General features: G+C 46.6%; 1 protein-coding gene across 2 annotated transcripts in view; it reads right to left on the bottom strand.

Annotated features, from left to right (window-relative positions):
• The window catches only part of LOC147691989 (cytochrome P450 2G1-like), an 833,534-nt gene that overhangs the window by 137,623 nt on the left and 671,491 nt on the right, over window positions 1-24,420 (bottom strand). For both annotated transcript variants that reach the window (XM_086938275.1, XM_086938277.1), the window contains one exon: window positions 7,907-8,094. In XM_086938275.1, coding sequence (XP_086794401.1) covers window positions 7,907-8,094 — 188 coding nt within the window. The remainder of the gene's footprint in view (window positions 1-7,906; window positions 8,095-24,420) is intronic.

The raw sequence follows: 24,420 nt of genomic DNA, 5'->3' as shown, positions 1-24,420 counted from the left end.
AGAAACCACCCTCCCACCCGGCAGAGAAGCAAGGCGGAGCAGGGCGGAGCGCTGACAGTTAACACCAAAAGGGGGAATGCGCCCCAATGGAGCTTTAGCGATTGAGTGGACCCCACGAGGGGGTACGATGTAACTGTGCATTGGATAGGCGGTGAGGGGACTGACCTGCAGGTGGTCCTGGACTCTACTGCCAAGGGTAGGCGCAGGGAGGGGACTGACCTGCCGGTGGTCCTGTCTCTACTGCCCTATCCCGCAACGTATGGACTGTTTGGGCTATTTGGGAGGATGCCTGTGTTCAGGTACCTCGGTGGGCCGGTGCGCTATGCGGTGCCCTGTTTTTCAAGTAATGCAATGTTTGCTGTAGCGCTTTGGGGCCTGCTGGCACAATGGGCGCAGCTGAATGGGTCGGCCGAGTAGGCCAACAAATGTAAGTACATGTGTATCACAAAGCTGAAATCAATTATAAAGTTATGCCTAATTTTATTACTGCCATTGTCAGGTGGATGTCGCAAAGTCTGTTGCTATGAATATTGATATATATCCAAATAATACTTAATCCCATAGTGGTTGTGTAGATTTATATGTCTAATGTGAATAAAAGCCTACGCCTTGGACAACATAACCGATTCTGTATATTCTTGGGCCCAGTGGGCGCCGAGGGGTATCAGAAGTGTGAGGGGCTGAGTGTTTCATTGTGCGCGCACTATAAAGCATTGGCATGAACCGCGATCACAGCTTTTTTCCTGTCAATTTATGTTGCTGTTTGGTGCGGGGTAGGATCAAAATGACACAACCCTGCACCAAATATATATTTTGTTGTATTGAAAAAGAGACTCCCAAAACAGGATTTTCCTTTCCAAAATAAAAAAAATAATGCTCCTCTCGCAATAGGAGTTATCTCACATGGCGGGGGAGCATTATTTGCATTTTGCTGTCCCTCAGCGCCATGGTTTGCGCCGCAGTTTGGCTGGTGGTGATGGGCAGTAAAAAAACAAGCATTGGAAATGCACTAGGGCTCGCATTAGGAAAGTTTGAGCTATTGGTCTTATAAATGAATTTTTTTTATTTATGTGTTATTTTTTAAAATAGCTAAATTAATAGCTTTGTCATTTACAATGCCAATAGTTATAACTTTCGCAAATGTGACACCTACAGCATTTGTAATGCAACATGTTTTGTATTTACGTGACTTAGATGTATTGATATTACAAATAACAATGGCTTTTAATTTTTTAAAATAATTAATACTTAAATAATTTATTTAATTTGTAATGGAAATAGCTTAAACTTTTGTAAATAACTTTTGTGAAGATTATGTTCAGTGTTTTTTATTGTGACGAAAATCCAAGAACAGAAGTGAAATATTAACATCTTTTTGTGATTTGTAATAAAGCGTGAAAGCTTGAAAACAGTTTGAAACATTGAAAGAACATATTTGAACCAGTGATGCTGTGGTTGCGCTGAGTGATGCTGTGGTTGCGCTGAGTGATGCTGTGGTGGTGCTGAGTGATGCTGTGGTTGCGCTGAGTGCTGTGTGCATCGGTGGAGCTTAGTGGGTGCATTGGTGGAGCTGTGTGGTGGGTGCATTGGTGGAGCTTAGTTGGAGCATCGGTGGAGCTGTGTGGTGGGTGCATCGGTGGAGCTGTGTGGTGGGTGCCTCGGCGGAGCTGTGTGGTGGGTGCATCGGCGGAGCTGTATGGTGGGTGCATCAGTGGAGCTGTGTGGTGGGTGCTTCGGTGGAGCTGTGTGGTAGGTGCTTCTGTGGAGCTGTGTGGTGGGTGCATCTGTGGAGCTGTGTGGTGGGTGCCTCGGTGGAGCTGTGTGGTGGGTGCATCAGTGGAGCTGTGTGGTGGGTGCCTTGGTGGAGCTGTATGGTGGGTGCCTTGGTGGAGCTGTGTGGTGGGTGCATCGATGGAGCAGTGTGGTGGGTGCATCGGTGGAGCTGTGTCGGTGGAGCTGTGTGGTGGGTGCATCGGTGGAGCTGGGTGGTGGGTGCATCGGTGGAGCTGTGTCGGTGGAGCTGTGTGGTGGCTGCATCGGTGGAGCTGTGTGGTGGGTGCATCGGTGGAGCTGTGTGGTGGGTGCATCGGTGGAGCTGTGTGGTGGGTGCATTGGTGGAGCTGTGTGGTGGGTGCATCGGTGGAGCTGAGTGGTGGGTGCCTCGGTGGAGCTGTGTCGGTGGAACTGTGTGGTGGGTGCATCGGTGGAGCTGGGTGGTGGGTGCATCGGAGGAGCTCTGTCGGTGGAGCTGTGTGGTGGCTGCATCGCTGGAGCTGTGTGGTGGGTGCATCGGTGGAGCTGTGTGGTGGGTGCATCGCTGGAGCTGTGTCGGTGGAGCTGTGCGGTGGGTGCATCGGTGGAGCTGTGTGGTAGGTGCATCGGTGGAGCTGTGTGGTGGGTGCATAGGTGGAGCTGTGTGGTGGGTGCATCGGTAGGGCTGTGTGGTGGGTGCCTCGGTGGAGCTGTGTGGTGGGTGCCTCGGTGGAGCTGTGTGGTGGGTGCATTGGTGGAGCTGTGTCGGTGGAGCTGTGTGGTGGGTGCATCGGTGGAGCTGTGTGGTGGGTGCATCTGTGGAGCTGTGTGGTGGGTGCATCGGTGGAGCTGTGTGGTGGGTGCATCGGTAGAGCTGTGTGGTGGGTGCCTCGGTGGAGCTGTGTGGTGGGTGCCTCGGTGGAGCTCTGTGGTGGGTGTATCGGTGAAGCTGTGTGGTGGGTGCATCGGTGGAGCTTAGTGGGTGCATTGGTGGAGCTGTGTGGTGGGTGCATTGGTGGAGCTTAGTTGGAGCATCGGTGGAGCTGTGTCGGTGGAGCTGTGTGGTGGGTGCATCGGTGGAGCTGGGTGGTGGGTGCATCAGTGGAGCTGTGTTGCTGGAGCTGTGTGGTGGCTGTATTGGTGGAGCTGTGTGGTGGGTGCATCAGTGGAGCTGTGTGGTGGGTGCATCGGTGGAGCTGTGTGGTGGGTGCATCGGTGGAGCTGTGTCGGTGGAGCTGTGTGGTGGGTGCATCGGTGGAGCTGGGTGGTGGGTGCATCGGTGGAGCTGTGTGGTGCGTGCATCGATGGAGCTGTGTGGTGGGTGCATTGGTGGAGCTGTGTGGTGGGTGCATCAGTGAAGCTGTGTGGTGGGTGCATCGGTGGAGCTGTGTCGGTGGAGCTGTGTGGTGGGTGCATCGGTGGAGATGGGTGATGGGTGCATCGGTGGAGCTGTGTCGGTGGAGCTGTGTGGTGGCTGCATCGGTGGAGCTGTGTGGTGGCTGCATCGTTGGAGCTGTGTGGTGGGTGCATCGGTGGAGCTGTGTGGTGGGTGCATCGGTGGAGCTGTGTCGGTGGAGCTGTGTGGTGGGTGCATCGGTGGAGCTGGGTGGTGGGTGCATCGGTAGGGCTGTGTGGTGGGTGCATCGGTGGAGCTGTGTGGTGGGTGCATCGGTAGGGCTGTGTGGTGGGTACCTCGGTGGAGCTGTGTGGTGGGTGCCTCGGTGGAGCTGTGTGGTGGGTGCATCAGTGGAGCTGTGTCGGTGGAGCTGTGTGGTGGGTGCATCGGTGGAGCTGTGTGGTGGGTGCATCTGTGGAGCTGTGTGGTGGGTGCATCGGTGGAGCTGTGTGGTGGGTGCATTGGTAGAGCTGTGTGGTGGGTGCCTCGGTAGAGCTGTGTGGTGGGTGCCTCGGTGGAGCTCTGTGGTGGGTGCATCGGTGAAGCTGTGTGGTGGGTGCATCGGTGGAGCTTAGTGGGTGCATTGGTGGAGCTGTGTGGTGGGTGCATTGGTGGAGCTTAGTTGGAGCGTCGGTGGAGCTGTGTGGTGGGTGCATTGGTGGAGCTGTGTGGTGGGTGCATCAGTGGAGCTGTGTGGTGGGTGCATCGGTGGAGCTGTGTGGTGGGTGCATCGGTGGAGATGTGTGGTGGGTGCCTCGGTGGAGCTGTGTGGTGGGTGCCTCGGTGGAGCTCTGTGGTGGGTGCATCGGTGAAGCTGTATGGTGGGTGCATCGGTGGAGCTTAGTGGGTGCATTGGTGGAGCTGTGTGGTGGGTGCATTGGTGGAGCTTAGTTGGAGCATCGGTGGAGCTGTTTGGTGGGTGCATCAGTGGAGCTGTGTGGTGGGTGCATCAGTGGAGCTGTGTGGTGGGTGCATCGGTGGAGCTGTGTCGGTGGAGCTGTGTGGTGGGTGCATCGGTGGAGCTGTGTAGGTGGAGCTGTGTGGTGGGTGCATCGGTGGAGCTGGGTGGTGGGTGCATCAGTGGAGCTGTGTGGTGGGTGCATCGGTGGAGCTGTGTGGTGGGTGCATCGGTGGAGCTTAGTGGGTGCATCGGTGGAGCTGTGTGGTGGGTGCATCGGTAGAGCTGTGTGGCGGGTGCATCGGTTGAGTTGTGTGGTGGGTGCCTTGGCTGAGCTGTGCGGTGGGTGCATCGGTGGAGCTGTGTGTTGGGTGCATCGGTAGAGCTGTGTGGTGGGTGCCTCGGCGGAGCTGTGTGGTGGGTGCATCGGTAAAGCTGCATGGTGGGTGCATCAGTGGAGCTGTGTGGTGGGTGCTTCGGTGGAGCTGTGTGGTGGGTGCATCTGCGGAGCTGTGGTGGGTGCCTCTGTGGAGCTGTGTGGTGGGTGCATCTGTTGAGCTATGTGGTGGGTGCCTCGGTGGAGCTGTGTGGTGGGTGCATAGGTGGAGCTGTGTGGTGGGTGCATAGGTGGAGCTGTGTGGTGGGTGCATAGGTGGAGCTGTGTGGTGGGTGCATAGGTGGAGCTGTGTGGTGGGTGCATCGGTGGAGCTGTGTGGTAGGTGCCTCGGTGGAGCTGTGTGGTGGGTGCCTCGGTGGAGCTGTGTGGTGGGTGCATCGGTGGAGCTGTGTGGTGGGGGCATCTGTGGTGCTCTGTGGTGGGTGCATTGGTGGAGTTCTGTGGTGGGGGCATAGGTGGAGCTCTGTGGTGGGTGCATCGGTGGAGCTCTGTGGTGGGGGCATAGGTGGAGCTCTGTGGTGGGTGCATCGGTGGAGCTCTGTGGTGGGTGCATCGGTGGAGCTCTGTGGTCGGTGCATCAGTGGAGCTGTGTGGTGGGTGCATCGGTGAAGCTGTGTCGGTGGAGCTGTGTGGTGGTTGCATCAGTGGAGCTGGGTGCATCGGTGGAGCTGTGTCGGTGGAGCTGTGTGGTGGGTGCATCGGTGGAGCTGGGTGGTGGGTGCATCCGTGGAGCTGTGTGGTGGGTGCATCAGTGGAGCTGTGTGGTGGGTGCATCTGTGGGGCTGGGTGGTGGGTGCATCTGTGGAGCTGTGTGGTGGGTAAAAACAACGGAAAGACTGAACCAGGTTAGCAAGTTATGATACTGATCCTGCTTTCTGTATATCCAAAACAAGACTACAATGGGCGTGTCGAACAAAAATATTTGTTTAATTTGGTTAATTGCAGTTTTATATTCGCTTTATTAATAGATTCATGTTACAAGTACCACACTCACCCGCAGATAATTATAGAGCCTTACATGAAAAAACCCACCATAGCAGCAGGCAATAATGACAAAAAAATGAAGCTATGTATAAACAATGCTTGTATCGAAAAAAACGTGTCTGATTAGATTTATGCATGTGGCACCGGGGATTCAGAAGCAGAAGTTAGTATAAGAACAGGAAAAAAAAAAAAAAATATATATATATATATATATATATTTTTTTTTTTGTTTTACTACACAACATGCAACTACATATATAACGGTGCTTTGAAGGGAGGCTACAGATCACATTTATACCAAAAATAGGATGTGTACACTGTACAAGCAGTAAACAGGCTTTGAGTAAATTGCTGATAGAAACCAAGAGCAACATGACGATTATTCTTGGTTTTAAGATTGCGCACAGACTTAGTTACAAATTTGGTACATTTGCTGGCCATTTCCCAGCTTTGCTGGACCTCAACTGTGAAATTCTACAATTGTTTTTAAAATCACAGTTCTTGGGCACTCTATTAGACTCTCGGATTATTACTAACGAGACATGTTATATAAAACAGGAATTCTTTAAAGAGGCCATTGAGTCAGATAAAAAGACAGGTAGTTCTTTAGGCGTCAGCCACCATCAGTAACCACTCTCTGATGTTGCTTTGTTTGGTACGTTTGCGAACTGAAGCTGTGCAATGTCTTGTGACATGATTCATTGAAAGACCCCTTTAAGGTGTATGATTTAAAATGGTATATAATTAGTGGTTTGCAATTGTAACTGACTAACTGGTGAAAACCGACAACATATACACGAATTTGACTCTAAAGCCAGAGTACCCTAACTATCAGTTCTTGATGAATTTGTGAGCAGTGTAACACATTTTAAGAGATTTAACCATGTCAGAATGTGTTCTTTATTACTCGAATGTGCTCCAGTTTACGTAGCTTAAGTGTATTTTTAGCCCATAATGAGAACTCTCTCGCAGAATTCCCTTGCCAGCGATGACAGCTGAGCTATAAATTGTGGTCTGTTGTGGCTTTTATCTTCAAAAGCAGCGTTGCACTGTTTATCGAATAAAATGAAGCAAATAAACATTTACAACGAAGCTTCCCTTGGTTTTGTCATGGTGTGGACACCTGGAACAGCAGAACAGGCTCACGGTGCTCTGTATGGCACCGGGGCAGTGAGGCGTTGCCTTGAAAGGCAGCAGAAGTACATGCCTGACGCACGTGGAGCAGCAGCCTTTGATGTGCCGGCCGGCTGTGGGCAGTGAATAATTAGGGGAGGAGAAATGCCAGAGCACACGCTGGGGTAAGCTTGTGGAGGGAGGCTGGTGGCTTTGATGCTGTGCACGTGCTTTTTCACGGGCACAGCATCAAATCGCCCGTTTAGGTAAGCTCTGGATAAGCGCCAATATGTCTCGACATCTGCAATGCTTGCGCATTGGCAGAGGTCGAGCCCTAAAAATGGCTACTTGTCCAGCCATAATGATTGGATGGGCTGATATGTAGCCATGTGTACCAGGCGGTGCCAGAGTACTAACCGTCATAGCCACATGTATGGTCTGCCCGCAGATAAATTGGGCAAGTGGACCATTATGCTGGTGGTGTGCATGCCCCTCCCCACTGCGAGATTGGCCTATAGGCCAGTCTATCCCTGGGGTCCAGTAACACTGATGCCGCTCACCACCATTCACCAGGTGGCAGAGGAACAGAACCACACATAACCTCATATTGTGGTCTGCTACTTCTGAACACCTTCCCCTTTGCCTTCCTAGTGAATGTTTAGCTTTGCAGTTGTCATGGATCACTTTAGGAAGGCTTTGAAGATTTTTCTGATGATTGCACTTGATAGATGTTGTGCGACAGAACAAGCTAATGTGAGACTGGATAGACATTTTTCAAACGTATTCACTTTTCCTTAACTATGACAATTGTGCATTAAACTGCAGCCTTGCTATTTATTGTTTACTTGGCTCACCGATAATAAAGGTTATAAAATCTGACATATTTGCGCACCTTTTACGAGGCATCCATGCAGAATTTACAATGAGTCTTTCGGTAATTAAGCAGGAATATCTGATTTTATGTGGAAGTCCCTGACAGAAAGGATGATGATGGAAATCATGTCAGAAGGGCCACACTTAATTGGGTGGCTCCTCCAATGCTATTTCTGCTGGGGTCAGATCTGTCAACAGGGTGTTCCCACATTCTACGTGAAGTTGGGGAAGGAAAGGATGAATAGTCATATGTATCTTGGTGGATTTAATTGTACCATCTAAATTCAATTTAAACCTCGTCATTTTGTTTTATCATTTTCTGCAAAATACTGTCTGCAATAAAAGGCTGACCATTGAGATTACCAATTTTTTAATCAAGATCAGGTGGAGGCAGGAAAATACTGCCTGCTTTTATCACATTATCTTATTTGCTAGAAGGGCAGTTTTCAGCTCACAATCATGCTTCTTGCTCCACTTATCATTCACTATTTACCTTTGGAATGGTATAGCCTCTAAACATTGTGTCGCGTGTCACACAGTGTAGAAGATTCAGGGGGACGATATCAGCAAAGCGCTGTATTTCATGGATTACTGCCTCGGTGTATGGCATCTTGCTGCGGTCTTCCATACATGGAGGGCGACTTTGTCCGATCACCTGGTCGATCTCCTGGTGAATTTTTTCTGTTTGGGAAGAATATAAAATTGTAAATGGCAAAGCTTATATTTGTCTCAAAAATTTGTACTCAGGAGATATACAAAAACAGCATGTTGGTCAGGGTGTTACAGGGAATCCTCATGCTCTTTTGTTTCTGTTTTTTTCCAGAAGTATGGGACCTTCAATTATAAAGACTTCCATTTCACGCGGAGGGGAATCATATCTTTCAAAATGGACTTTCCTTTTATAATCATAAAGATGGCACTTTCATCTTTGTGGAACATATTTCAAGAATATCTCTGATGCCAAACAATCAGGGTGCGACTATAAGTTTGGTGCTCTTCCTGTAGGACCGCCACTGCAGCAGTCCCAGGAAAACCACCAAGTCATCAGCATCCCCGCCCACCCAATTACGATAATTTAGCTGGGCTGGCGCGGCAGCGGATGTGTTCCCTTGGCAGCAGAATGCTTTCGTGGAGGATTGCAGCCTTTAGTCATGCTGCTGAGGTGGGACAGCTGGCACTTTGGGTGCACTATGTGGCATGCACCATCTTGTGCATGCCACACATTGCACACACAAAGGTGCAATTATAGGGCGACACAACATGTGCCCCCTATATTTCCAAAAGCACAAGGGAACCCGAAAGGTAGATATGGACCTTGGGTAACAGTTTAGTATTATAAAAATGGTCCTTAAAAAGATCGGTATGGTCATCAGGATAAATATAGACTCTAATCAGTGCTATATTAAGAGTGTCCAGCCGGACAGTCAATTTAATCATTAAAAAATTTCAAAACCAAAAGTATTAACACATCAATACAGTGGGACACAATCCTTCATCCTACATAAACACATGACAAGTACACTTTAGGACAGGAATATATCAGGCAAGAAAGGGTAGCTTGTGGAATATTGAACACAATTTCTAACAAGCTTGAGGAAACAGTAAATACACTTTTTTATCAGATTCGATTAATGTGCAAACTGTTTACATTAGTTGACGATGATTCAATCCTATTTAAAAAATAGTAGGATCATCATCAGGACAGTAACAGTACAAGCCTGAATAATTAGAGATTGCCTCAATTAGGCTTGCGGAAGATTAAGCCGCATACGCATTTGTTGGCGGTAGCCAAATTATTAGCATTTCCTGAGGATGAATAACTTGGCGTTCAAAATGTGAAAACAACAAGTTCCAAAGCAGCAAGTGGCGATGCACGTTATGTTGTTTGATCCAAGGCTCAATGACAGGGACCCCCATGAGCAGATTCTCCGGCCCCCTTACCTGCATTTTTACCACCCTTTTCAGCATGGCGTCCCCACCATGAAATAAGCGGTGGAAATGCAGGTCGACATCTGCTCGGCTGTTTCAGTATCATTACTGCATCCATTTTCTGCCCCTTTAAGCACCGCCACCACAGCAGGATCCTTGCAGAGGTGCAGTCTAGTGGTTGTCCCACCGCCATCATCATAATCTGGCAGTCAGACCACTGGGGTGGTGGTGGTCAGACCGCCACCACAAATATGGCAGTCCCAGGACCGCCGTACTTGTAATTAGGCCCTAAATCAACATGATTCAATTCATTGTGAGAAATTCAGTGTACTTAGTGATAATTTAACCTCATATATCCTACTTTGAAGTTTGATGAAGGTGGGCCATCTATAGAGAAGCAAACACAAGGAGGTGATAGACGGAGCGCTGAAACTTTTCAGACACTCATCCCTAGTCACAGATCCGGGTTAAATCCATCATCATTCTTTAGCTCACGTTGTCGCCACCTCAGTTCAGACTCAGCTATATGCAAATCGGTCTTGACCCTGTTGTTATGTTGTCCCTTTAAATATTTCTTAGAATTGTTTTGATCCTATGTTCTACTGTATCCAGGATTCCTTTCCTAGCAACTGTGTGTAGTTGCTGAGGAAGAAGTCCTGTGTAGGATGTGACCTACCTTGCTCCTGTGCTTCTTTTAATAAACTACACTTTACTTACAATTTTATGTGTAGTCAACTTTACAATTTTGTCGACGATCTACTTCTAGAAGCACCAGGAAACTCAAGAACCCTATTTATTTTTATTTTCTCAAGAATTCTCCGTTTTTATGTTCCTAATTAAACGGAAAGAAAACTTAAAGGAAATTCGTTTCTCTACCAACGATCAATAAAAGAAGATATTCATCTCTGTTCTGATAATTAAAGAAGTCTACTCGACCTTAAAGAAGTCTACCCGACCTCCACTTCATTCAAGAATATTCTTCTCATTGTTGTAAGGACTCTTTTTGTGAGTAAAACCTTTTTTTCTTTATTTCCGTTTCACCTCTACTTTGCGCATTACTTTAGCGGTTCAATTTAATTTCCGCTTGCGCTTTTACTCGTAAAGAAATTTCTAAAAGTAAAGAAAGAAGCGTTTAACTTTGTGCACGCATCTTTTGAATCCACAACGGTTACCTTCTGCAACACGTTCGCCAGCACTCCAGCAGCTCGCCTCCATTCCTCGCGCCACTGTATTGCTGTTTACCGCTTGTGATGTCACTTCGCCTGCACGCTGAAATGCAGCGTTTCACGTAATGCGTGTTGACGATTACGCACAGCAGCCATTTTCTTCTCCATCTCCATGACAACGCTTCTGCTTTCCTTACGATCGTAGAGAACGGATTTCAGCTCTGATTTTGGATTTCAGCTCCGATTTCATTTATAAATAATCTAACTCATTTTATTTCAATTTCTTGAATATTACAGATTTTATTAACCTCACCTTCTACATTTCTTCAAATTCTTAGTACCTGAAGAGAATATTTTATTGAGCCATCTTCTGAATCTACAAGTAAGCTTTACTTCATTTTGTTCTTATTTTTTTATTTAGTTTTATATTCGAAATGACTTCACAAAACTTTACCATTGAGTCTCCACAACCTTTTTGGCCTTCTGGTTTAGAACCATGTATGAAATGGCTTCAATGGAAAGCTTATTTTATGTACTTTATCGACACCATTGATGAAGAAGGTAAAATGAACTGCAAAATTAATTTTGCAGTTAAATCTGTAACTTACCTTGGTCATGTTTTGTGTGGTGACGGTGTTTCCACCAAACCTAAATTCGTTGATGCCATAAAAGAAGCCCCTCCTCCTACCAGTAAGGATGATGTAAGATCATTCCTGGGGATGGTAGAATTTTATTCTAAATTTGTCAAGAATTTTTCCAGCAAAGTTTTTAACATTAGACAGCTTTTGAAAAGTAAAGTCAGATTTGATTGGTCTCCTTCCTGTGAAGATGAGTTCAATAGTATCAAGTTAGACATCATTAATGCTCCTGTTTTATGTCCTTTTGATTTGGAACTTGACTCTGTGATCACTGTTGATGCCAGCAACAAAGGTTTGGGCAGTGTTCTCTCTCAAATTGATGTTCTAGGTAAAGAACGCGTTGTTGCATTCGCTTCTAGGGCGCTTTCTGTTCCAGAGAGCACATTTTCTGTTATAGAAAAGGAAACGCTAGCTGTAGTTTGGGCCCTTGAACATTTTCGTAGTTTTGTTTGGGGGAAGGAATGTGTAGTTAGATCTGACCACAAACCCCTTACCAAACTCCTTACTACTGAAGGTCTTTACAATGCTACAGCTAGAATAGCTAGAATGTCCATGCGTTTACAGGATTTTATTATTAATGTCGAATATTTGCCTGGGAAAAGCAATGTTATTGCCGATTTTCTTTCACGCATGCCTACAGATTTACAAGAATGTGAAGTAAATGAGTGGGATTCTTTTCACATTGCTCTTATTCTTGATAGTAATCCCTTTTGTATTGAGAAAAAATTATGGAGAGAAGAGTATTTAAAAGATAAAATTTTAATTTCTGTTATTTCATTTATTCGTGAGGGGTGGACTGAGAAAAAAGAACTGTTACCTGATTTCAAACCTTATTGGGAAGTTAGGAATGAACTTACTGTATGTGAAGATACCATTTTTCGGGGTGACAGGGCTTTTCCTCCTTCGTTTTTGAGGAATAATATTGTTGAGTTGTGTCACAAAGACCATTGTGGCATTGTTAAAACCAAACAAAATGTCAAACAATGGTACTGGTGGCCAGGAGTTGATGTTCTTACAGAAAGAATTGTTCGAGAATTTGTTACATGTTCTAATTCGGACAAGGTACTCAACACTCTCAAACCTGACATGTGTGAACCTTTAATACCGGAAGGTCCCTGGCATACTGTCGCAATCGACATTATGGGGCCAATTGGGGAAAATCATAAATTTATAATTTCATTGATTGATGTTTTTTCAAGGTGGCCCAGTATTACTATTGTTGATAAAGTTGTTTCCTCATCTGTTCTAAACTTTATTGATAACGTTTTTATTGAAGAAGGTCTTCCCAACCAGATCATAAGTGATAATGGCGTTCAATTTACTTCTAAATTAACCCAGTCTTATTTTGATAGAGTTGGTATTGTCCATAAAACTACCTCTCTATATAACCCCAGTGGTAATGGACTCTGTGAGAGATTCAACAGAATTCTGAAGAATGCCATCCAAATTGCTAAACTAAAAAATGAGGATTGGGAAACCTCTGTTTTCAAGGCTGTTTGGTCTTATAGAACCAACATTCATGATGCTTTAAAAATGTCACCTTTTGAAGTCATGAGAGGTCGTGTGGCAAGAACCAAGTGTTATCCCAATTGGCTACACAAGAGATCTTGTTTGGATATATGTATGAGTAAAGTCAGATCTAATGTTATTGATAAACATCTTGAGTATAAAAAGAATTTTGATAAGAAATGTTGTACCAGTGCTGTGAATGTAGATGTTGGAATGTGGGTTAAAGTGAAGAAACCTTGGAAAGTTCGCAAGGGGGATTCTCAATTTTCTGAACCTTTAATGATTAAGAAAGTTTTACGGAATGCAGTTCTTTTAAGTGATGGTAAGGTGTGGAATCTTAAAAGAATCGCTATTTACAAAGGCAAAAGAAATTTGAAGAAAGACCTTTTTGATTCTTCTCATTTGTCTGACAATGTGTCTGTTCCTCAATCTGTTCATTGTGAGGATCATGGTGGTTTTAGTCTATTCGAAAATCTTTCCATCCCTGATGCATGTCGCAGCACTTCTGGTATTGCAGGTAATGCTGATGTTATTGATTCTTCTCCCAACATTTCCGATATGTGTATTTCACATGAAGTTATTCCACCTAATCAATGTTCTAATTTTACATCTGTTGAAGAATCCAATTGTAACAGTGATATGTCTGTGAACCGGAAACGTGTTTGCTCCAAACCAAAATGGTTGCAAGATTTTGTTTGTTAATATTTTGTTTTTTTATTTGTATTTTTTTGTTATAAAGGGGAAGATGTGTTATGTTGTCCCTTTAAATATTTCTTAGAATTGTTTTGATCCTATGTTCTACTGTATCCAGGATTCCTTTCCTAGCAACTGTGTGTAGTTGCTGAGGAAGAAGTCCTGTGTAGGATGTGACCTACCTTGCTCCTGTGCTTCTTTTAATAAACTACACTTTACTTACAATTTTATGTGTAGTCAACTTTACACCTGTGCCTCATGGGAACAGTCCAGCCGAACTGCTAAGCCAGTTCTTCCCTGGGCCAGAAACAAGCATCCTGGGACCGGTTTGGGGCTAACACCCCTCATCAGGCAAGCTAGCTTGAATCCAGTGGCAACGTGAGCAAGGGACCCATGTCTGGGCACACCCTGCCAACTTAGGGTGAACAAAGCAAACACAAGAAGATGATGGACGGAGCGCTGAAACTTTTTAGATACTCACTCCCAGTCACAGATCTGTGACTGGGGGTGAGGGTCTGAAAAGTTTCAGTGCTCAGTCCATCATCTCCTATATTTGATCTATAGAGAAGCAGCAGCCCTGCTCATAGATATGAATAGTTTCCAAAAATGTTATCTTTTCCTCAGGGATAAAACAATAAAATGCTTTTGCAAGTCTGAAAGAAATAGTTATTCTTTAATAATAGCGTTGACTTGGCCTCTCTCAAGATATGGTCCTGATGGTGTAATCCCAAAAGATGGTATGAAGCAACAAAATGGTCCTAGACATAACTTAATCAGAATCAATAAATGAATCACTCTTTTTTTATATTTTTAGGATTCAATCCTGCAAGGAGAAAGGAGACAAAACACAACAGCCAAATGCGTATGCAATTTTTCTGTACCCAAAGCGATTTTTAAAAACACGAAATTATCGTAGGCTATTCAATTAGTACAATTTATTTACATTATATAAAAATATAGAAAACATTTGAAAAGCTGGGGGATACTGCCAGGTGCAGTGGAGAAACTGCAAAGGTATGTGCTCACGTGAAGAGAGAAAGGAGTTCAGAAAAGATTCAAGAAGAAAATCCAATGATTTAAATTCAGCTAAGGTCCAATTCCCCTAGCGGAATAAGATAAGAAGCCTGTCCCAAACAGTTTTTTGAAATTATTCCAGGTGTCTGACACAGTGTCACTGCATCCGTGCAGACAATCAATGTGGGCTGGGGGAAGGGAAACAAAGGTGTAGGCCCCAGAATGGGGGAAAGATCGTCGACGTTTCGACCCTGGCGCAGTTGAGGGAGGATTAACACCTTTGCTATGGGGCTTCTTCAGGACGGGATAGGAAGGAGGGACCTAGGTTGCAGGGAAAGATGCGCCCCAGCGGTGGGTCTAGGCAACCCGTCAGGGGTGGGCCACAGTGGAACCCGTACAAGGATGTATTGCCTTGATTAGCAGAACCTTCTCCTGATTAAATCGAAGGGCGGTTTGTTAAGTTTTTCTGCCGACCCATGTCTCTCATTCCGTTCCTCTGATCAGAGTTTTATTTGGAATTAATTTTCCTGTGTGGTACTTCTTAAATAAGTCCCCATATCAACATTGAGACATTAATTGGAACACTGTGGCACACCACTGACGGGTTGCCTAGACCCACTCCTGGGGTGCATCTTTCCTATCCCGTCCTGAACTACATTATAGCCTATTAAATGAAACACAAGAAGTTTATGTACAGAGCACATTATGAACTCATACAACAAGGTGCTCTCATATGTGATAATGAAGAAAAAAAGAAGTGAGGTGAAAACACAATTCCCTAGGATCACACAATTTGGACAAGTAGGGAAGCCGGGATTGATCCCAGGTTTTTTGTGTCTTATTGCGCAATTCGGCCACTAGATGAAACGCTCTTGTTTTATATCAACAGTTTAAGCTTTGTCTTTAATTCTCAGTGCATTGCGCCCCAGTGTGGGTGGCAGACAGAAGCCACATGAAAGCAGACTCGTTTTGAGATTAAAGATCTAAGAGGACTGCGAGCCAAGCCAGGGTCACGCATTTAGCTCGAGCTCTGCTCGAGGCTTCAGTGGCTCGACAAAAGGTGTCACATAATGGCAATTGAGGGGACAAAGGTATAGGAAGGTGCATGATCAAACTGTTTTAGCGGATAAGAAAACAAACACCATGGAGCGGGACTCCACAGCTATCTCATTTCACCATATTTTGGTGAGCAAATTATGAGGCTGGATATTCTATTCCCCATGGGTAAAAGAAAAAGATTTTTAGGTTACAGTCCTATGCTCAGCTTCACGATTTGACTACGTTGTGTGATCATCGGTAAATCACTTATCTGCAAAAATTGGAATCACTTAAAAACGTGTATAGTTACTTATAAAAACACTTTACGTACAAAAAAAGCCACTTCAGCTTTGGGTAGAAAGGGGAAAACGTTTCTGTTTTACTTCAGATGGCTGAAAACCTTGGATATTTCGGTGACGTCTCAAACTACGCAGGCAGGCAACAAAGAACATTTTGGGCCACTGCCAACAATGTAACACTTTGACATGCAAGAAATTAGTCACTGTTTACAAACTTGATGGGAATGCGGTTGGCCGAGGCTGCCGCAGGTGGCCACTAAAGAGGTCAGCACTCTAGTGTTGCCTGGGCACCCCACACCCTCCGCCCCCTTCAGGGGCAGGGACACTGGGTGGAGTCCCCCTAGCCTGGTTGCGGCACGCAAGGGCTGTCACTTCCTGGGCGCCGAGACTTGGGGAGGGTATATATCCCTCCCCCACCATTTTGGCACCCTCTTTTGCACGCCTGACACTCCGTCTTCACTGGTCATCGTCGCAGTCTCGCCGATGTGGTGTTGGTGGCTCAAATCGCATGGTGTCTGAGGCAGGCGTCGGAGATTACACACAGTGAGTCTGCCCACCCCCCCTTTTGAGGGGCAGTGTGATTGGCCTCAGGATGGGGCAGATTGCCATGGATTGCCTTTGAGTATGAGTATTAAAGGGGTCTTTGGGCATGCCTTTTGGCAGGGGGCCGCAATGGGCATGGTCAGGAGGTTGCGTTTTGTGAGGTGAGTCGTTAAGGGGAAGCCTGCCGCAGAGGTTTCTCCTGTGGATGAGCTTGCCCAGTTCGGTGGGGTTGCTCGTTGCAGGCATCATGCTGGGGCTGGTTGGCCTGGTCATTGTCCTGGGGCCGATATTCTGGCAGGCTGAGGTGAGTGCTAAATCAGGCTCACTGCCTCCCGGCCGGTTGCTTTGAGCCGCTTCACTCTCTATGGTAGCGGGTGCTACCGCAGAGTCTGCGCTTCCGGTTGGGCCTAGTGGGCATGGGGGGCCACGTGGTGACAGAGGTTGTCCCGACTGCTTGTTCGCGCTGACCATATGTAAGCGGAGGGGTGGTAACCCATGGGGCAGAGTTAATCACAAGCTCTGGGTGCTCGCTCCACCGTGGGAGATGGGGGCGGGGGTGTCTGTGCTCCGCTCCTTCAGTTTGCCCCCCCCCCACGACTTTGTATGGTAATTAATGTTTCTTCCTGGGGCCTTTGGCTGAGCAGACAGATTTTCTAGTGTTCAGGGGCCACAGGCTTACATCTATGCATGCCACCTTATTCGAAGGGGGGCTTGGGATGGGGCAGCCGGCCGAAGGGAGTCCCCCCCGGGCAATTTGGGAGGGGTAGTGGGGGGGGGGGTCTGCACAGGCGGTCTGCCATTTTAGGTTGGGCTTGTAATTTGGTATAGCCCAAAAGGAGCCCAAGCATAAATGCTTTGGGCTCCTGCTCCCAGCCACCATTTTAGGTTTGGTGACCTGGTGGCTGGGAGCTTAAGTAGAAATTTTTTGTGGAGATATTAGTGATTACATTAAGTGCTAGTATATACTAGTATTAGTCTATTTCTTTAATTTAACTCACTGTAGTTATGGAGGATCATCGTGTGCTGGAGGCGCTACGTCTTTTGTCGGAGGCTGGCAGGATGGATCTTGTGATCGGTGGGGGGCCGGCGCGTCCTTTGCGCCAGGTTTCTGCGGGCGTTGCCGCGGCTGTGGCGGCTTGTTCTTTCCCTCGGAAGCGTCGGGCGCAAGGGGTAAGTGAGCGGGCCATTCCCGTACTCAGAAACCGGCCCTGTCTGATAAAGCGCATGTAGGGGGGGTGACGCTGCTGGTGCTTTGCCCAACGCTCCGTGTATAGGGGCGGAGGTCGCGGTGCTTTTGCCGTTAGACGGGCGCGCGTCTAAAGGCGCTCGTTTTTTGGAGCGTCCAGGCAGTGTTGTGACTTTCCCTGCTGTACTAAAGAAACACGTTCACAAGGAACTCACTTAGAACTTAGAATGATGAATATGGCAATTTGATTAATTGCCCTGTCTGATAACACACTATACACTAGTAATTTCTTCTGTATATTACTGTGATTCAATCATTATATCTTATACTGACAAGCTCACTTGAACAACCCAATGGTTATAGCCTATTTCCTTGAACAGGCCCTTTATTTTTACAAAAATCAACAATTTATATACATTTCATATAAAAACATCAAATTAGACTTTGAAACCAATTTTTGAAAAACATTTACATAACCCCAAGTGTAGTGACAGTAACCATATTTACAGTGAAAATTTGTGACATATTCAAAAAACACGGGTATCAGTACAACATAAAGAAGAAAAGGACACTATATAAAAATGAAGCAATTTATTTGTTGTGTGTATCCTTAGTCTATTTCGTCGACGGCGTTTCGACCCTCTCTAGATACCGGGTCTCATCAGGACTGTTTATCTGGGGACTAAATAAAATAACCATAACTAAATTTGTTTATTTTTACGAAGTAAGATGAGTTTGAGCTTGTCAAAAAAACTGAAAAGGGGCTTACCCGTACTTGCACGTGAAGCAAGGAATCCAACCTGTAATTATGGATAATTTATTTAGTATAACGCAATTTGTTTTATTAAGCTATTTAATGGTGCTCACCCTGTGTATAATATTTGAAACCAATTTGATTTAACTCACGATTATAAGGCTCGTATTTTATCTGGAGCCAGTGGAATTAATTACCCTCAGTTAAGACGATTACTCCGCCTGAAACAAATAACAATTATAAATAACTCTAATTTGTGGTATAATTTCCTTATTTCTTTATTTGTAGGGACAAATAAAGGGATTTGTAGGGATTTGATATTAGGTGTATTTGCGGGGTGCAATTCCTTCTTGCTAATCCAAGAAAACGGAGAGAGAATATACAAGGAGTGCCAGACAGCTCTGGACACTTTTCACGAGCTTATGGAAGATTTAGGGGTCCCTTTGGCTCCTGAGAAAACAATGGGCCCTGCTACAGTTTTATCCTTTTTGGGTGTGGAGATTGATTCAGTGGCAATGCGGGCTCGCTTGCCTGATGACAAGAAACTGACAATGTTGGATTTGCTGGCCACAATGCTGTCAAAACAAAAGGTGTAGGTGAAGGACATTCAGATCTTGCTGAGCCATCTTAATTTTGCATGTAGGGTGTTTAGAGCAGGGAGGACTTTTTGTAGGAGATTGGGAAGAGCTTTGGCTGGACAGTGTTTGCCTCACCATCGGGTGAGCTTGTCAGCCGGAGTTAAAGAGGATTTGCGGATGTGGACCTTTTTTCTGGAATCATTTAATGGTGTGCCACTGGTCAGGGAGGAGGATGTGCAGTGGGATGTGCAGATGTTTTCCGATGCAGCGGGCAGTGATGGTTTTGGTCTCTACTGGATAGGCAGGTGGTGTGCGGAACGGTGGCCACAGGAATGGAGGGATGGGGGAGAAGCATTACCTTTCTTGAGCTATTTCCCTTGTTTGTGGCTTTGACCCTTTGGGGGAGGAATTGGCACACAAGAAGGTACTTTTCAGAGTGGGCAATATGGCTGTGGTTGAAATCGTCAATAGGCAGTCAGCCAGAGATGAGCAGGTGTTGAAGCTGATGAGGGTTTTTGTGCTAGGCTGCCTTAAGCATGACATTGCATTTTGTGCGTTGCACATACCTGGTGTGGACAATGACATTGCTGACGCTTTGTCTCATTCGCAGTGGGGGAGATTCCGTGGACTGGCCAAGGAGGCGGACAGAACACCGACCCCAATGCCGGAACATCTTTGGTATGTAGGCAACGCAGGGTATTACAACTGGTGGTAGGTTCATTGTCTTTGTCTACGCGTGCAGCATATTCTCTGGCATGGAAAGAATTTTTGGCATCTGGGGCTTGTAGACGAGAGGAAGATTGGCGTCGCTCTGAAGATGTGGTACAGTTCATTTTAGACCTTATAGACAGAGGCCTTTCTCGAGTGACGATTGCAGTGAAGTTAGCAGGTATTTCTTTCATGGGAAAACTGTTTTGGGGTTATTCCCCCTCGGCGGGCGAGATTGAGAGGAGACTGCTTGAAGGTTGGGCTAGAGAAAGGGGGGGTTTGCAGTTGTCCCGGGCTCCTTTATCATGGCAAACTTTGGCCTGTTTGTTGGAAGTTTTACCTCAAATTTGCAAGGATGACTTTGAAGCTTGTTTGTTCTCTGCTTTGATGTCGTTTATGTTTTTTGGGGCTTTTAGAGTCTCAGAGCTTTTGGGTTCCAAATCCAAAAAGGGCCTTTTTTGGCAGGACGTTTTTCTCTCTGAGGAAGGTGTGAATGTTTGGCTGTCTAGTTCTAAGACGGATCAGAGGATGAAGGGTAGGGGAGTTTGGTTGGTAGCGAGGATTCCTAAGGTGACTTGTCCTTTGCGTTTGGCACGCCGCTGGAGGAGCTTGTTAGGGGGGTTGGACAGTGAGCTCGTGTTTCAGCATGTCAATGGGACGCCCGTTACTGCATATCAACTGCGCATGGTTTTGCGTAAGGCGTTGCGGCAAATTGGGTTGGATGGGGAGCAATATGGAACGCACTCGTTTAGGATTGGTGCAGCGACTGAAACGCATAATAGAGGGTGGTCTCAGGGCAAAATCATGCAGTTGGGGCCCTGGTCATCGGATTGCTTTCGGCGATATGTAAGGGTCAACGTGGGGGAGGCGCATGTGTCATCCTCTTTGCCTTAAGTTTCATCTTATTTTTCTCTTTTCAGGTTCTGTTGCTGGGCCCTTCCACAAAGCGTTGACGGTTTGGATAGTGGGGCATTACTTCATCAAATGGGCCCAGGTTCAAGCGGCACAGAGTTACTTTGGAAAAATGTTGGGTTTTAATGACCAAATGTTTGATATTGTGTGGAAGGGAAAGGGGGGAATGCTTTGGAGGGAACTCATTCCGTGCTTAAATAAGGAGATGGTGAGGGGTGTTTGCCCGGATATTTTATTGATTCATTTAGGCGAGAATGACCTTTGTGGAGTTAAAGGAGTGGTATTGCTGCGAGCCATGAAGAAAGATTTATCTTTGATTAAGGAGAAGTGGTCCGGTTGCCATGTCTTATGGACAGAGTTGGTTCCTCGACGGATTTGGAGAGGGGCGGTGAACCCTAGAGCCTTCGATAGGGCCAGGAAGAAGGTGAATTCAGAGATTTCCAGGTTCTGTCGCCAATTTGGTTTTGGTAGAGTGTCTCACAGAGATATTCGCTTTGAGTCGGTTGAGTTCTTTCGTGATGATGGAGTCCACTTATCCAGGATTGGAATGGATTTGTATTTGTTGGAGGTCAGAGAGGTTTTGTCTAGGTGTTTGAAGGTTTCTAATTGAAGTTTTTGAGAATGTTTTCCCTACTGGGGGGGGGGGCAGAAAGGGGGGCTGATATACTCCCCTGCCTTTCTGGGTGGCGGGGTCTCTTTGGTTTTTGGGCAGTTTGGGCAGATTTTTGTTGATTGATGGGCAATTGGTGTTATCGACCGGAATAGGATAGGATGGTCATTTTTGGTTAGGTTATACGTTTTGGGGGACTGACAGATGTTACGAGGCAGGCATGGGATTTGGTTAACGGAGGGCTTGCTTTGATATGTTTTAATGGTTGATATGATGATGTAATGTTTTTGTAATGTTGATAATGTTGTATTGTATGGGTGGGGGCGGGGTCACAAAGAATGTAGGGGAGGGGGCGGGGCTAGGGATGTTTACGTATTTAGTGAGGTTTAGTTTTGGAAGGCTTTTGCCAAGGATTTTTAAAATGTGATGCGCACCTGTTCCAATAAAGCGGCCTTTTCCACACATTCATTGTCTCGGTCTGCTTTGCCTCCCCCCCTCACCCCTCCCTCCCAAAGCGGGCGGCATATATAGGCAGATCACAGAGCAAGGTTTGGCTTTGTGTTGGGGGTCTCCCCATGTGGGGCTCATGGGCTGTTCACTGTTGTAATGCGAGGCGGGCCATGTGTTCCAATTCCTGCAGTCCACACACCCTTCCCCCCTCACCCTTCCTTGGATCGTCTCCTGCCTTGTTGCTGGGTGGGTCATTTGCGCCGCAGATGCAGTACCCTCAGAGCAGCTTGTTCAAATCACAGCCATTACTTCATAACCTGGCAGAGGCTCAGAGCATCTTACGTTTCGCTAACCAGGCTGTTGGGACGCAGCCGCCTTGCACAGCGGCTGCAGTCCCCCACAAGCCACGCAGTTTGTGTAATTGGGCTTGTGCTCATCTCGCAGCGGTTCGATCCGTGACGTGAATCAGTTGTGTCTGAATTCCTTTTGAAGCGAGCATAGAAACGAACCACTTCCAAATGCCAGCCCGATGTGTAATTTGAGGAGAATGACTCAGTTTGGAGATCATAAGGTCTGGGGACGTTTCTTATTTTCATGATGTGTGTTCACGAGTTACCTGCAGCATGCTGATTACACGAGGGATCAAGTAGGGGACAGCAAATACATCTAGATCAAGGGATTGCTCCTCGGGCGCGGGTCTGGAGGCGTGTCCTGGGGGTTGCAATACATGGTGTTGTGTGTATGTGGCGTAGCGGGTTGCGCGCACCCCTTATGCGACAGTAGGCCGCTGGTGTGAATGGTTTGCCCCTGGGAAATTTGAGCAGGACCCTGCCATGGGCTGCAAGGGAGGAGGCACTGGTGTTTGAGGCCTTGTTCCCGGCATGCCTGCAGCAACTGGGCATCGGACAGGATGTAGCCTTAAGGCTAGAGCTGCTGTCTTGGGAGCTGGGGAACTAGGTCTGATTCCCGGTGGTGGGTCAGCATCTGGTGATTCTGGGCAAATCATTGAAAGTCAGTATCAGCAGCACACATCCCAAACCTGGGCGACCTGCGGGGGTCACCTGAGCGATCCTTATGGAAGGGGCGAACGGTCATGTGCCCGAGGTCCACATCTTACGCAAAGGGAAGGGGCCCGAAGGTTGGTCACGCGCTCTCTGCATGAACGGGCCTGATGGAGTTTTGGGTGCGCATGTGCTCAGCTGGTTGTGACTGGGCAGCTGCTGCCTGAGTGGTGAGCCTCAAGTGGGTGTCTCGTCGGGTTTGGTTCAATGGTTCAGTGTGTGTACCATTCAGACAGTTGCAGCCTTGTACAAGAAGTTTGTGTTTGGGCCTGGACCGGAGCTTGATAGTTGTGTATGTCAGTTTATGTCGTGGGTGTGGCGCTGAATAGATTCGATCGAATGGGCATTGTCCTATTCCTCCCACCAGGGGACTGGAGCAGTTCAGCATGTTTTCTAGTTTGGCGGGCTACTCATGGTATTGGACAACACGTTGTATCACGATGGAGCAATCGTACATAAAATAATTTTCATGAATGGGTAAACCAGGACACATAAACGGATAATTCCCTGTAAGGCCCTTGAGCCGATGGCTGTAATAAATGCAGCAAAGGGTTAATCTCAAACTCTTCCAGCAAGCTAGGCATTTCTCCACACTTCAACATATTTGAGTCGGTTCTGGGGCAGATCATTGTCTGACAAAAGGCCTCAAGCTGGGACTCACGCCTGTTTCATGATGTTTTGATCCACCCTATTCATCAAAATAAATTGCCTTGCGTAAAGTGACGGCCGTTTGTGAACAACATGGTGCCAATCCATGACTTAACAGCATGAAACTATGTTTACGGAAATATGAACATAGTTTAGTGGGTTCAGTTTGGTAGGAGTGGCGCACCTGGTTCATTCCCTGGTTTCAGTGATGCCTGATGCTTTTCGCCGCAGTTGTCTGCAGTAACCGATGCAAGGCACAGTTGGCATTCATCATTTAAGGAGGGTAAAGTGAGAGACTCCTTTGCGTTGGTTAATAGCATCATGAGTCTAGAGTTCGCTTTATTGGTGCCCCCTTAAAAATATTTGTAAAGTACTTAGGAACTGCAGGAGCAGGCGTTGAAGCGCTAACAACTGAAACAATATAATACAAAATATGGGCTACATTGCCGTGCCTCTGCAGTCTGCCATTATGTCAGTAGGATAGGATCATCCTGAGCGTAGCAATGCTTGCTGTTTTGGAGGTCCTGTAACGCTGAAGAGATGGGAAGTGGCTGGGTGAATCAGCTAATTTGATTGCAGGACTACCCCTTCTTAGTGCACTGAACTTCAAGGTGAAGTTTAAGCATAGGATGGTGGGAGTCCATTTTGTTAATTACATAATAGGAAAGAAGCTGTTTCCTTCGTGGTATTAGGGTTTCTAAATCTAGCAGTGTATGCTGGTGCAAGTTCTTGGTGTTCTCTACTTTTGTCCTAATTATTCAGATATTGGAATGTTACTTATGAGTCACTGTGGTCTACTGGTTAATGTCTCGGACTCCTACTCTGAAGGTCGGTGTTCAAACCCTGGTGCTTCAATGGTTGTCGTTCTGAAGTATAATTATCAATGAAATGTGCAAATGCCTGGCACAGTGCGAACCCTGTAGCGCCCATAACAGGCGGCCATCTTATGGGCAGACCCCAACCGGGGGGCAGGTGGTGGTGGTGGCCGAGTGCACCACTGTCTAGCTTTTAGTGATGAGAAGCAAATCTCCCGATGGTATTGAACTTAAGAGCATGCAGGAGAGGGCAAGGGGACCTTGTAGTATGGCGTGTAGGTGTTTTCGAGTCACTGTTGATATAATGCTAAAACGCTTTGGCGCAGTAATAACAATATTATTTACTCAGAGCTGTGCTGCCCACTTTTCTCCATCGCAGGGATAAAGCACTAACTTTGCGTAGCGGGTATTGTTGCAGTGTTTATTTGGGCCGGTGGCAAAGGAGAGCTGCGCTTT

Source organism: Lissotriton vulgaris, chromosome 9 (assembly GCF_964263255.1).
Source record: "Lissotriton vulgaris chromosome 9, aLisVul1.2, whole genome shotgun sequence".
Lineage (NCBI taxonomy): Eukaryota > Metazoa > Chordata > Amphibia > Caudata > Salamandridae > Lissotriton > Lissotriton vulgaris.
This window is presented reverse-complemented; position numbering and strand designations above follow the sequence as displayed.